Source organism: Halichoerus grypus, chromosome 14 (genome assembly GCF_964656455.1).
Source record: "Halichoerus grypus chromosome 14, mHalGry1.hap1.1, whole genome shotgun sequence".
NCBI lineage: Eukaryota > Metazoa > Chordata > Mammalia > Carnivora > Phocidae > Halichoerus > Halichoerus grypus.
The window spans coordinates 88,532,659-88,547,386 of NC_135725.1; the positions used below are offsets into that span (position 1 = coordinate 88,532,659).

The following is a 14,728-nucleotide window of genomic DNA, read 5'->3' on the forward strand; positions in this document are numbered from 1 at the left end:
GCGTCCCCTCCTGCCCAGTCTGGTCCCTGGAGTCCGAGCGATCCTCGCCGCGCCCCCTCCCCTGCTCCGTCCCCTCCTCTCCTCGCCGCGGGCTGAGCCTCCCTCCCAGCCCGGCGCTTCCCACGGGGAGAGGAGGAGGAAGGGGGGGGGGTTGGAGAGGAAGGGCCAGGGAGGGGCGGGAGGAGCGAAGAGGGACAATTCGGAGCGGTCCGCGCGCCCCCGCCCCTTGAGCTCTCGCGACGAGGGCTCCTCGAGCCCGGCCGGGTACAACAAGTCTGTCCGACGTCAGGGGGTCATTAATAACCAATTAGGAGGGTCACTGCGGCTCCTATAAAGGCGCTGAGATTTTGCCAAGGGGAAGACCGTCCGGGCCGGGTGTGCGAGAGCCGAGCGCGCGTCCGAGAGCCCCTCGCCGCCGTTTCTCTGCAGCCACCCGCCTCCCACCCGCCCCGCACCCCCCGCACCCGCCTCCGCCTCCACCCCCGTCTCTCCAGCCCTCCGCGCCGCCTCTGCCACCTCTGCTGATTTCTCCATCTCTCTCCCTCTCCGCCTCGCTCCCCCTCGTTCACTTTCCTTCCAGCCCGCCTCGCCTCCCGCTCCCTCCGGTGTCCTCCCCCTCCTCCTCCTCATCCCGTCCTCCCCCTGCTCCTCTTCCTTCTCCTCCGGCACAACCCTCTTCTCTCGCGCCTCCGCTCTCCTCTCGCCCGCCACATCCCCGCGTCGGCCCGGCCGTCCGTCCCCGGCGCCGGCGAGCCCCGGACCGCCCATGATGGGCTCCGTGCTCCCGGCTGAGGCCCTGGTGCTCAAGACCGGGCTGAAGGCGCCGGGGCTGGCGCTGGCCGAGGTCATCACCTCCGACATCCTGCACAGCTTCCTCTACGGCCGCTGGCGCAACGTGCTGGGCGAGCAGCTCTTCGAGGACAAGAGCCACCACGCCAGCCCCAAGACAGCCTTCACCGCCGAGGTCCTGGCGCAGTCCTTCTCCGGCGGTGAGTCGCGCCGTCGAGGCCGGTCGCGCCCCCTCCTCCCGGCGCCGCCGGGTTCCCCGCCGGCGACGCCCAGGGCGCGCGGCGGGGACACAGGGCGTCGCGGCTGCTCGGTGGGCCTCAGTTTCCCGGGAGCCGAACCGCGGCGCGAGCAGCCAAAGGCCGGGCGGGGCGGGAAGCAGCTCCGCGCCCCGCGCGGCTCGGAGAAGGGATCGCCGCGTCCAGGCTGCCCCGGCCCTGCGGCCCCCCGCGGCCCCCCGCCCGCCCCTCACCCCTTTGAGCCGGCGGGTTCCCGGCATCTAAAGCCTTACTAGGCGTGTAATAGCAGTTGACTCAAGAAGAAGGGGTTTAAAATTCATTTAGTTAACTTGGGCTTGACCCGCGAAAGTTCCCACTTCAACCGAGAACTTTAAAAGGCAGGGGGGCTGGGGAGGGGGCGGAGGGCGGGCGGGCGGGCCGGCAGAGAAAGCCGCTGAGGGAGCGAGGGAGAGAGAGAGAGAGAGAGAGCCAGAAAAGTTTCTTTTCTTTAAGATGTCTCAAGTTCTTATTCCTCATTCATCAACCTGCAAACAATATCTTTCCCCGGCGCTGGCATCTCTGCGCGTCGCCCTCTCTTCCCCCGTGACGATTTCTGTTCCTCTCTTAATTTACCGTGCAGACTAATCCCACTTCCATTCACGCTATGTCAACCATCTAATCCCCCCTTTTTGTAAGGGGAATTCCTCGGCCCCTTTTAAACAAGTCCCCTCCGCATTGAGCTACAATTTACTGCTACAGCATTCTTCCAGGGCTAATGAATTTAGAATTAGCAATTTCTTTCGAATGGAACCGAATGAATGCTATCACTTTAACAGCGTGACAAATTGCCGGCCGCGCCGCAATGGACACCGTTTAACCCCCCCGCTTTCAGCCGGCCCGCTCGCCGGCTATTTTCCCAGGTAGCTTAGAGGGGAACCTTGTAAGACACGGAGGCCGCCCCTGTGCGCCTCGCCGCCCCCACTCCGGCTGCCGGGCCGGACAGGGGGACCCCCGGGGGGCCGGGGGCCGCCCGTTCTTTCCCGCTCAGAGAGGCGACTTCAGGGCTCGCCCAGGTTCCCGGCGCCGCCCTTTCCGGCACCCCGGATCCTGGGCGCCGAGGGGGACCGAGGCGGGCCCGGGGTCACACAGAGAGCGCCGGAGGCTGCCCGCCGCAGCCCGCGTTCCTTTTGAGCTTCCGCCGCCCCCCAACCCCCGCCGCGCCGCAGCCTGAGGTCTCTTCCCAGCGCCGTAGCCAGCCGGCCCCCAGGCGCAGCGCCTCCCGCACCCCCGAAAAGAGTCAGAGCTCCTGGCCGCAACCGGGATCCTTCGACAGCGCCCTGTGTTCCGTGCAGGGAGGCGCAGTGAGCGCCGAGCGTCCCGCGGAAGGAAGGTCTCAGCTTGGCTATCACCTCCTCCTGGGAGCTGGCCTCAGTTTACCCATTTGTAAAACCGCGCGCTGCGGTGGGCACAGTCGTTCTTAAACTCTTCCAGGGTGGGGGGCAGGGACGTTGTGGATGCTTTGAGAATTAGTGGAGAGACCAAATAAATAAAAATAATAAAAGCCCCTAGAAATGAGCCCCAAAGCACCTCTTGCTTCCGAGGGCACAGAGGGTCCCCAGGTTGCAAACGGAGGAGATTCCTGCACTGAGCACCCTGCCACCCACCCCGCCGCCCGCCTCCCCCACTCCGCAGCGCGCGCACACATACCCTAGTGACTTCCCTGGAGTCACTCCGGGGCGGGCCTGAGGTTGGTCTGGCCGGACAGGACCGGCCTGGGTCTCTGGCGGGAAGGGCGGGCCATTCCCTGCCTCAGGCTCTGACCCAGTCCCCCTGCCCTGGCGGCGGTCACAGAAGTGCAGAAACTGTCCAGCCTGGTGCTGCCTGCGGAGGTGATCATCGCGCAGAGCTCCATCCCGGGCGAGGGCCTCGGCATCTTCTCCAAGACGTGGATCAAGGCGGGCACCGAGATGGGTCCCTTCACTGGCCGCGTCATCGCCCCGGAGCACGTGGACATTTGCAAGAACAACAACCTCATGTGGGAGGTAGGTGAGGGCCAGGGGAGAGGGGCGCCGGCGGGAGGGCCCCAGGCAGCTGCCACTCCGTCCCTGTCGCTCCTGTTGGGAGCTTGGGGCGCTTGGGCCCCCGAGCTCCCTGACGCGGGATCCGGGATCCTACCGCCCTATGCCTGGCGGTGCCTCCCAAACCAGGCTGCTAAGGCCATTGTTCAGGAAATCTGACCCTCTTTCTTCCGGCCAACCTAGGGACTGTCGTTGGCACTACTTCAGAGGAGGGCACTGAGGCCTCCGGAAGCCATGTAGCTTGCCCAGGGTTATGCCCAAAGCGCTGAAGCCAACCCTGGGGACCACCTCCCAGCTACCTGCATCCTTCTCCTTGGGAGGAAGTTGCAAGGAAAGCCCTTTTGAACCACCCTGGCCTGGGGGTGAGGGTGGCCAGTGTGGGGAATGGAAGGGGCCGGTGCTTCCTAGGAATGAGCTTCTCAACCCAGGCAGAACAGTGACAACTGGAAATGACCGGGGATGAATTGGCGTTGAGATAACTTTCTGAGTCAGCGGCCCGCATTCCACCAAATGATCTCATCAGCCCTGTGAATTGTTATTCCCATTCTACAGAAGGAAACTGAAGCTCAGAGAGGCTTCCACCCCAGGCCTTCTGACCCTGCTCTCCTCCGACAGTGCCAGATGCCAGGGACGGCCACCCTTAGGACACCCTTAGGACAAAGCCACTCCCAAAGCTCTTCCTCCCCTGGGGCTCTTAACTTGCCGAGGCCAGGCTGGTGCACCCTTTCCCTAATCTCATTTCCCTTCCCCCCATGGGTCCCCACCACAGCCCCCACCTGACAGTCCCTGGAGGAGCCCAATGTGACAAATCTTGGCTCTGGTCACAGGCGCAGGAGGAAGAGAACAGGGGGATGGTCCAGATGCTTCTCCTGACCTCACCTCCTCCCTCCCTGGAGGCCTGGGCCAGTAGTTATCTTCTCCATTTGTTGCTAGGTTAGGAAGTTGGGGCCCAATCTGATCTCTGAGTACTCTTGATAGCTCCCACAAGGGGGCTTGGGCCAGGACAGGGTGCCACAGTGAGCCAGCCTTCCCTCTCCAGGCTCCTGTGTCCCCCTCTGAGGTCCTGGTCCGTGCTCTCTGCTGCTTTGGGGAGCACCTCTGCATCCCCAGGGAGTTAGCTGGCTGTTACTTTGTCGAGTCAGTGATCCCTTGGAGACCCTTTTCTTCCGGAGTTGGGGAGTACGTGGCCGCCGGAGCCTGTGGGGCCCTGGAGACTGACTCCCTGTCGGTCACTTCTAGCTGCCTGGCCTCAGGCAAGTCACTGCACTGCTCCGAGCACCCCTTTTCTCAGCTGGAAAACGGAGATGAGTACAGCTGCTCGCCCTTCCTGGGGCTGTCGTGAGGATGGAGAGAGCGTAGGAGGATACACCGGCAGCGGCCCAGCCCGGTCACAGGTGGACAGCCTGCCTCACTCAGCCCCTCATTTACCTGCATGCAGGTGTTCAACGAGGACGGCACAGTGCGCTACTTCATCGATGCCAGCCAGGAGGACCACCGAAGCTGGATGACCTACATCAAGTGCGCACGTAATGAGCAGGAGCAGAACCTGGAGGTCGTCCAGATCGGCACCAGCATCTTCTACAAGGCCATAGAGGTGAGTGCCTGTGCTGTTGTGTACAAAGCCAGGGGGCAGCCAGGAGAAGGGGCGCAGGCAGCAGTGTCCGGGGACTGGGGGTGGGGGGGATGGAGGTGCATTGATGCCAGCCACGCTGGCCCTGCCCAGGCCCTAGGGCTGGGGCCCAGGCATCATGGTCTCTGGGAGCATGAACTTCGTGGCAGGTTTTCTGGGCTGTAGATCAGAAAGGACTGAACTTTTGACTTTAGGCCATTGTGGATGTCATGAGCACCTCAACCGTGAGGCTCCCGGATAGCTGCTTAGGGTGTCCTGGGGTTCAGAAACCAAGAGATACAGAGAGCAAGACGCAGGGGAAAGCATTTGAATGCAAGAGAGGGCATTGTGTCTGCAGCATTTTCGCTGTGTGTTGTTCCTTGTTCTGCATGCGTGGGACGCTGATGTGGGGATCATGACTCTAAGTCTTGGCTCTGACACATCGATCACTTGCTGTGGAAGGCTTCTCTCCTAGACTCTGTGGTTGCGTTATCCTTTATAATCCTTGTGCATTTAATCCACGAGGGAGGGTTCTGCGATTACCCACAGTTTGCAGACAAGGAAGCTGGGGCTCACTTGGTGGCAGAGGGACTCGGGAGCTCTTACCAGGCGTTGGGGGGAATGTTAGCACTAATGCCCGTGCTGGGTCGAACTGCTTAGAAGCAAGGGAAAAGGAAAGATAGCAGCAGATAAATATCACATCCCATGGTTGGGAGTAGCTAAGCCCTGCCCAGGTCATGGGAAGGTTCAGGAGGATGGAAAAAGGAGGTGTTCCCGATAGGGAAATCTTGGACAGAGGCAGAAAAGCTCACGGTCTACAGAGAGGGGCTGAGGGCACAAAACAAGCCAAGTGGTGGTAGCCATGGAGGGCCATGCTGTCGGGACCTTCTGGACAGTGTCTCTTGGCAGGAAATATGCTCAGCATCTGTCCCAGGAGTGAGACAAGCTCCCTCCTTCCCCATGGCAGATTGGTGGCCAGTGCTGTGGGGGGGGTGGTGGGGATATCCCCCCACACACACTTGTCTGGACCTCCTGCTTCCACTCCCCTAGTGGAGAGAGGCAGTGTCCTCCCTCGGGGGTGGGGCTGGGTTTGGCTGAGTTTTGGAGAGGTCCAAAGGAGGTCTCCCAGGGCAGGAGAATGACTTCCCTATAGTCCATTTTATCCCTGGGACTCAGAGCCTCAGATCTTTCTAAGGCCCTAGGGGCACTGGGGCCTAGCAGCTTCTGGAACTGGGGTCCAGTTGTCCCTCAATAACCAGGCTCCAGGAAATCTCCCAGGGATGACAGCAGAATGGTCTTTGCCTGGGTGTTGTTGTGGCTACGGAGTGGGTCCCAGCGGAGGGGTAGACTCTGGGAGGGCCAGGAAGTGGAGGGTAAAGAAAGGTGTCCAAGTTCTGGGCTGGTGTTCAAGTGAGATGGAACAGCATGGGGCTGTGTGAAGGTAGGGCCGAAGGTGGCCCAGGCACCTAGGACAAAGGTCTAGGACAAAGGTGGCTCCTGTGACCGTCTCGCTGGGCCACCACCCTGTGGGAATAAGGACTCCCCGCCAGACATCCCAGAATCGGCCTAAGGTGTGGATGAACCTCACTTCTAGCAGAGCGCACGCTCCAGGGTCTTCTCCCCTCCTACCCTCCCAGCCTCACGCACACATCCTCACATTCGTGCGCTGCTTCCTGGCCATCCCAATACAGATGAGCTGGGAGACACACAGACTTTCCATTCCTCCCCTCTAACATGAATGCACACACATGTACATAAACACAGATGTACACGCATGCACACGAGAGACAGTGGGAGTGCTTATATGATTCGGGCCAAAGAACTCCCGGCTGGGGCCGACTCGGGGGCCTCAGATCATCTCCCTGTGCAGATTACATTGGCTAAAGGCTCAACGGAGTCAGGAAATATTAATAGAAATTTCTACAGATTCAGTCAGAGGACAGAGGGGCTGAAGAGGATCTCTAGGGAGGAATCTGAATTTAGACGAGTAAAAAAAAAAGTCATGTACATTTTATCAGGATTTAAGTTGATAAAAGAGGATCAGGAAAAAGAAACCGATTCATATAGGATACTGTGAGCAAGATGCCATGGATTTGCAGTTAATGCTTGCCCAGAGGTAGCAAGCCTATGAAGAAGGGACCTCTTGAATGAGGGACAAGGAAACAGAAAATATCACTTTACGGTCATTTTACTTTTCATCAGCAAAGCTGGACACTTTTCTCGTGGTGGCCGTTTTTCTCAGATCATTTTGTGGCCATGTCAGATTCCACTTACTGGACCAGCAGTGTGTCTGGGCCAGTGTGACCACCCACCATGCGCTGGGCAGAGGCCAGGGCTCACTGGCCCTTCTAGGCTCCACCAGAAGAAATTGCTTCTCCCCCAGGCCACTCCCTGAAGTCTCTGGAATACATGGGCTGTTTGTTCTGTGCGCGCGTGCGAGTTAGCCAAGGAGACGGGCCTTTGCGATGATCTGTTTTCTTAGTCTTTCTGTCGCTTAGAACTGCCATTTATATTCCATATGAGTAACCCATTACTCACCCCCAAAATGGGAAGGCCCATCTTTATTCGGTAAGCAGAATGCACAGTTGCTACTTTCAAATTTTCCACAAATACAAAATAATAGCCCTCCAAATGGAGATGGGGTTTCAAGGCCAGCCAGTCGGAGGAGAACCCCCAGGCGGGATTGGCATCTGGCTGGATCTACGGCAAGCTATTTCTGGGGCATTCTCCCCATCGATTCAACCACAGAAGAATTTACTATAACGTGAGGTGCCTAAAATAGCATTTCTAGAAAGCGCTCAGCACATAGCAAGTGACCATTCAGTGTTGAATGAATAAGTCTTTCTGCAGGTGATGGGGACTGGGTCGAAAGGGGAACACACGGACCCCTGTTCTCCCAGAAAAACAAAACCAGCTACCCCAGGAAGCAAGACCTTTGATGCCAAAACTCAGTGCAAGGAAAGGATTTAGTAATAAGTTATGAAAGCTTTGGACTCTGGAGCTGGGAAGAAAATTCCCAGTCTTTCCCCTCCCTGTGTCTTGGCAGATTACCGTGCCCTGAAGTGTGGGCCTTTCCTTCCCGCTACTTTCCTTCTCCTTTCAAGCACTCGAACATGTTATATGGCAGAGTCCCATGTCTGCTTTTCCTGGCACCGTTTTCCTTTTGACGTTGCTCAGGGGCGGATGCAGTTGGGGCACCTTATTTTTTTTTTAAAGATTTTATTTATTTGACAGAGAGAGCACAAGCAGAGGGAGAGAGAGGGAGAAGCAGGTTTTCTGCTGAGCAAGGAGCCCGATGTGGGACTCGATCCCAGGACCCTGGGATCATGACCTGAGCTGAAGGCAGACGCTTAACCGACTGAGCCACCCAGGCGTCCCCACCTTGATTATTAATACTAAGCATCATTAATAATGCTACCATCTGTGAAGCATTTATCATCTGTGGGCACGTGCTGAGGGTCTTAGCAAATTTTTAAGAATCGCGTCCTCTCCGCTCTGTGAGATACTATCACTCTCCCCGTTTTAATGATGGCAAAACTGAGGTTCAAGGAGATCATAGGAAGGTGGTGAGCTGTGATTTGAATCCAGGCCTGTCTGACCCCAGAGCAGAGCCCTTGGTCGCCACGCCGTGGGGCCTCCCCGGCCAATATGTATTTGCTGGAACTCTATTAATTGGTCTGTCAGGACATCTGTGGTACAATGGAAATTGATATTCGTCCAGATGACATGGAGATCCTTCTGGACTAAGGTTTCTGCACTGCCCCGGGGAGGAGGGGGGGCAAAGGGAAGTGTCAGAGCCTCCCGGGAGTGTGTTCAATAGTGTGACATACATTTATATAAAGAAAACAAACCAAAACCGGATCGGTTTCCATTTATAATAAAAATTCAGAGAGGGGGCAGGACAGAATGTCTGGGCTGGTAGGGATGGTTCCGAAGCATGAGCTGAGAGACTATGTAATTTGTCAAGGGAAGACTCAGGCCCTGATATTCTCCCAGAATCTCGGGGATGTGGATTTTATGGTACCGGGCTTGGTTTCTTGGGGGAATTATTTGGTCTATTGTGTGTCCGAATCAGTCCCCGCTGCCTAGAAAAGTGAACGAAGGACACCGTTGTGATCCTGGTTCTGCCGGCCCCAACGGAGAGTCCTGGCAGGGTCTTGCCAGAGTTGGCTGTAAAGAAATGTCAGTATTGAGGGACCGGGAAGCCTGGGAGGGGCACGGTGGTTGTTCTTTGCTCTTAGGCAGTCAGCTGCCGGGACCCTGGCAGCCTGTGGACAATAGTGCCAGGATCTCCGGGAAGAGGTTGCTGATCCTGAGGGTCTCCTGGTCTTGATCTCTGGGGTTATTGCATGAGGGGTACCAGCGAGCAAGCAGGGACCGGGCGTCCAGGTCAGGGGCTGCCGCTGGCTTCCCAGAGCTCTGAAGAGCCAACAGACTCCACTTCCAGCCTTCCCAGTGCTGGTGGCTTCTCGATATCTGTGCCATTTTCAATTCCAGTAGATTCTTCTTAATAGATTTTTTTTTTAAGTGGAGCTAATGCGGGGCTTGAACTCATCACCCTGAGATCAAGACCCGAGCTGAAATCTAGAGACGGATGCTTAACCGACTGAGCCAACCAGGCGCCCCTAGATTTTCTTTCTTTAATACAGAGATAGTATAAAAGTAATATGTGCTCATTATTTTTTAAAAAATCAGATATCTCATGTAGAAAAATAGAAGCCACTCTGCCCGTCATGCTGCTCCCCACGAACCTTAAATCAGCATTTTTTAATAGTCTCAAAATGACAAACCCTTCTGGGGAAAGAAGCACAGAAAACTGGCCACAGTGGCTGAACATGCAGGGTGGGGGAGAGAGTCGCTTTTCATGTCCTACCCCCTTTATGTGTTTACACGTGTTTGTCAATGTGTCTGCTTTGTTGTTTTAATTTCTGAAATTAACTAGTAAGAGTAATTTTAGTACATGTAAAAATTATGTTAGTAAATAAATGATGTACTCTATGTTAAAAGTCAATGTCGAAGCTCTTATTTAGAAAATCATGTTCCAAACAACCATTTTGAACAATATTCAGAATTTGTGCAAGCCCAGAGTTCTTGGCTTCTCCTCATTCATCACCACTGTTGTTGTTCTATTTATTTTATATATTTTTTTTAATTTTTTAAAAGATTTTATTTATTTATTTGAGAGAGAGAGAGAGAGAGCATGAGTCTGGGTGGGAGGGTGGGGAGGGACAGAGGGAGAGAGAGAAGCAGACTCCCCGCTGAGCAGAGAGCCCCACACAGGGCTTGATCCCAGGACCCCGAGATTGCGACCTGAGCCAAAGTCAGTCTGTTAAGCATCTGACTTTGGGTGCCAAAGTGCGTTGGGGAGCCACCCAGGCGCCCCAAATTTACATTTAGTAACAATTGTTATTGTCAATTACAATGAGAAGGCTGGTGTTGATTTGGATATTTGATTCCTCGGCTGAGAGTCTGGAGGTGGAGATGGAACTCAGGGCGACAGCCAATGCGGGCTTGCTGAGCTTCCCCTCCACATCTGTGCTCTCCCTGGGGGTGCCCCCCACCCCAGCCAAGCCGGAGGCAGTGGCCCCGAGTGGGGCTCGCGTCCTTGGGGCACTGGGGCCCAGCCCGTGCTGTTGTCAGTCACTGAAGGCAAAGCCACCAGTCACCCTGGGTTTCAACTGTGCCCGCGGCCCCATGCCACACTGCAGGCTCTGTGGGGACCACTGTGGGCCTCGATGCCCCAGAGAGCGCTGCCAGCTTCCTGAGACGTTGGTGAGCTCAGGGAAGATCATAACACTCGCTCCTGCATCCAACCTCCCTGCAAAGTTTTCTGCCCACGGCTCCGCGGAGGCCTGGCCCCGTGAGGCCTGAGCAGAGAGGCCGTCCCTGTTTTACAGTCTGGGAAACCGAGGCCCAGCGCCGGAAGGCAACTTGCCCAAGGTCATAGGCTCAGCAGGTGGGGAGTCCAGGTGGACCCTGACATGGGTGACCTCTGCCAGCACTCTGTCCAGTTCAGACAAGTCTGATGGGCGACTGGCTGCTTTAGAAGAACCCTGATTGTGAAAATTAAAGCCAGGGCTCAGGACAGGGTCAGAGGTGACTTACAATCAGATTCTCAGAGTTGGGGGACCTCAGGGAGGTTCCCCCACCCCCTCACTTGAGGAGACAAGCTTAGAGAGGATAAGTGCTTGCCTCAGGTCACCCAGGCGCCCGGTGGCCGAGGGTCCATCTGCATCCTCACACAGAGAGCATCCTTCGCAACGAGTTGATCTTAAATATTTTCCTTCCGTCCTCCTCCTTCTGTCTTCTCCGTCCCCTTTCCAGCAGGGCCTCCAGCTCTGTCCCGCTGACCCCCGGGACAACGGCCATGACTGTGAATGGCCTCGAGGACTTCTCTGGTGCCAGATTCTAACCTGTCTGCTTTCTTTGAGGCACCACCTGATTTTCCTCGGGTTCCGGGACTGTACTTGTTTCTTCCATATTCGAACCCTGTACTTCCGAGCTGGTACCCTCTGCCTGGCTTCCGGTCACTCACTGACCCTGAGGGCTTGACGTGATGCCCCACGGGCCGTGGGGGCAGGCACATGGTGGCCCTAGGCTGAGTCTCAGGAGGAGGGCAGTGACTAGGCCCCCTCACACTTTCCTTCCTTTGCCCCCCACCCCCCCGCCGTCCTTTCAGGGTCAAGCAGAGCTGGCTGTGAGGGTCTGAGGGTCTCCCTGGCTTTGACCAGAGGAAGGAAGCTGTGGTACAGAAGGGTAATGCATGTGGCAGGGGTCTGCAGGCCAGAGTCAAATGGAAGGGCTGGGGCCTTCTCTGTAACCAGGGGGCCCAAAAGAGGGGGTCCTATTCTTGCATGATTTCAGATACCCCGAGATGGTATCTTTGGTGCTTCAACTCCTTTGAGGCGGTTGAGGACCCATTAGGAAAACAAACCGGTTGCTGCCTGGGTGTGTCCAGCTTTCTCTGGGAAGCTCAGAGAGTGACCCCCAGGATAGATGCCAAAGCCAGCTCTATGGGGTGCAGGCTTGTCCCCTCTTTCAACCGTCTTTTTTTTTTCAAGATTTTATTTTTACGTTATCTCTACACCCAGCGTGGGGCTTGAACTCACAACCCCGAGATCAAAAGTCGCACGCTCCACCGACTGAGCCCGCCCAGGCACCCCATCTCTCTCATTTGTCTTAGCTGGCTGGGGCCTGAAGGTTCCCCACTTGGGAGGGCTAAGTGGCTTTCGCCAAAGACCTGCGGGCCCCTTGGGACATCCTGGAGTGTGGGGTTTATGGTCAGTGCCACCACAGTGCCTTCCACAGCCTCCTGGGGCTGTCATTGCAAACCCCTTCCTCCCTGCAGCCTTCACCATTTCCCTGGTGCAGGTCCTCCCCTGGGATTAGCAGAGAACTGTCACCGTCTGTGGAATTCTCTCCTGTAGAAATGGATTTTGTTTCAGGCTGTGTGCCCCAGTATTTCCTGAGGTGGAGGGGTTCCTCAATCCGAATGCTTCTTTTTTAGCATTTGCCATGTGCACGGAGTCACACAGAGCCCGTGATCGGGAGAGAGGTACATGTGGCGTGGTGCTGCCTTGTGGGCGTTTTGCATGAGAGATGTTTCCAGAACATTATCAGAGAGGATGTAACCAAGTGCCATAGGGTGCCCTGCAGCCCACGATCCTTGGCTCAGCCCTGCAGACCAGAGGGCTGGCTGATTCTGGTTCCCCTCAGTAAGAAAGGAAAAGTTTTCTAGCTTTCCTTCTTCTGTTAGCTTGCTGTAAGCCTTCCATTCTGTTGCTATCAGTTTGGGAACTCTTACATGGCTGGGCGGCTGCTCTGTTCCCAGCCCCAGAGCTAGGACAGAAACAGCGAGAAGGCCTGGCCTGGGAGGGGGAAAAAGGGGGGTGGGGGCAGAGCAACCCAGGGCCTTCTGTGTTTATGCAGCTTGCTAGCGATGGCTGGTGTGGCTTTCTCTGGGCTGAGACTGGATCCCCGTCTCCATGGCAGGTGCAGGACAGCTGCCTCCTGGCTGCAGGGGGACGTGCGGAGACCCTGATTCCCACCCCTGGGGACTGCTGCCTCTCTGATCTCATCTTGCTTTCTCCCCTGTAGATGATCCCTCCTGACCAGGAGCTGCTGGTGTGGTATGGAAACTCACACAACACCTTCCTGGGGATCCCTGGTGTGCCTGGGCTAGAGGAGGAGCAGAAAAAGAACAAGCATGGTAGGTAGTCTCCGTGAGGCCACAATGACAAGGGACCCCTGGAACCCAGAATGAGAGAGTGAGAGTGTGCCTGTGTGCACCTGTGTGTGGCAGGGAGGTTCCTGGTCTCCAGGGACCCGGGTTCAATCTCCAGCAGTATCGAGCCCATGAGGCTACTGGCTCAAGCAGGCCAACGCCCCCAGAGCCACCACCACAGTCCGGACACGAATGGCACTGTTTTCTGGACAAAATAAATTGTCTGGGGGCAGGCTGGGTTGGGGGGTGCGCGGGATACCAGAGAGGCAGAGGGTGGAGCAGAAGGAGCAAGGGGCCGGGCAGCAGGAGCCTGGATTGAGTTCCAGTTCTGCTGTACAATCTTGGGAAGGGCTCTGTGCCTCAGTTTCTCCATCTGTAAAGGCAAGAGGTTGGGCGAGATGATTTTTAAACCCCCTTCCAGCTCTGACAATGTCCATTTCCCTCTGTCCCTGGTGGAGGTGCTTGGTATTAACCTGTTGAATGAAGGTGGGGTGGAGTGTACCTGTGTGTGTTGTGGGGGACACTGGTCATCACGATAGACACTGTTTGCTCAAGACCTATTTCATGGCAAGTATTGCACTAAACCTTTTACAGCTATCACCCCACTTGGGTCCTCATAAAACCCTTGTGAAATTTGGTTAGAGGAAGAACCCGAGGCTCATGAACTACTGTTTATCCAGCCCTTGCCCTGCAGCTAATGTTTTACAAACAGTAATTTCTCTGATTCTTACAAGAAGCAGGCTTATGGGGGTGATGCTATTATTACCTCCATCTCAGCAATGAGAAAGGTGAGGCTCAGTTCCCGGGTACATAGTAGGGCACTCAGTAAATATTTGTGGGATGAATAAATGAAAGGATTTTTTGGGGGGGGGTGGGGAGCCTTTTATGGAAGGCTACCATTTACAGAAGGCTACTTTGAGTCAGGTACTTCTCGTATACAGGCTAAGGGAGGTAAAGTGCAGCTTTTTACGATCACCTCGTGATGTTCTGCACAGCCCCGTGAGGTCGTAGTAGGTCCCCATTTTACAGATGAGGACGTTGAGGTTTGGAGGCGAAGTCACTAAGTCCCTGAGGTCTCACAGCACGGTCTGGAGTCCAGCTCCTATTTGACCCCAAGCCAGCTTCCTCGATGCCTCTCTCATGCCTCTGGCAGCGCCGCCCACCCGTCTGCTCAGACCCGCACCCCCCACCCCCGTCGATCCCAGGCGGGCTGGGCGGGCCGGGCCCCGGCGGCGGCGGCGCGGGGTCGTAACGAGGCTGCTCTCTCTCCCCCCCTCCCCGCCTGCCCCCCCCCCCGGGCCCCGCCCGCGCGGCCAGAGGACTTCCACCCGGCGGACTCGGCGGCGGGCACCGCGGGCCGCATGCGCTGCGTCATCTGCCACCGCGGCTTCAACTCGCGCAGCAACCTGCGCTCGCACATGCGCATCCACACGCTGGACAAGCCCTTCGTGTGCCGCTTCTGCAACCGCCGCTTCAGCCAGTCGTCCACGCTGCGCAATCACGTGCGCCTGCACACGGGCGAGCGCCCCTACAAGTGCCAGGTGTGCCAGAGCGCCTACTCGCAGCTGGCCGGCCTGCGCGCCCACCAGAAGAGCGCGCGCCACCGGCCGCCCAGCGCCGCGCTGCAGGCGCACTCGCCCGCGCTGCCCGCGCCGCACGCGCACGCGCCCGCGCTCGCCGCCGCCGCCGCCGCCGCCGCCGCGCACCACCTGCCGGCCATGGTGCTGTGAGCGCCGCGCCCGCGCCCGCCGCGCCCGCGCGCCCCGCCTCCGGCCCGCGGGCGGGGGCCTGGGCTGCTCTCTCCTCACGCGAC

General features: G+C 57.2%; 1 protein-coding gene across 1 annotated transcript; it reads left to right on the forward strand.

The window, feature by feature from the left end:
- Positions 1-766: 766 nt before the first annotated feature.
- On the forward strand, positions 767-14,645 carry PRDM12 (PR/SET domain 12). Its single transcript, XM_036117067.2, has 5 exons — positions 767-989; positions 2,856-3,046; positions 4,521-4,676; positions 12,789-12,900; positions 14,233-14,645. The coding sequence occupies exons 1-5, from the start codon at positions 767-769 to the stop codon at positions 14,643-14,645; spliced, it is 1,095 nt and encodes a 364-aa protein (XP_035972960.2).
- Positions 14,646-14,728: the final 83 nt, after the last annotated feature.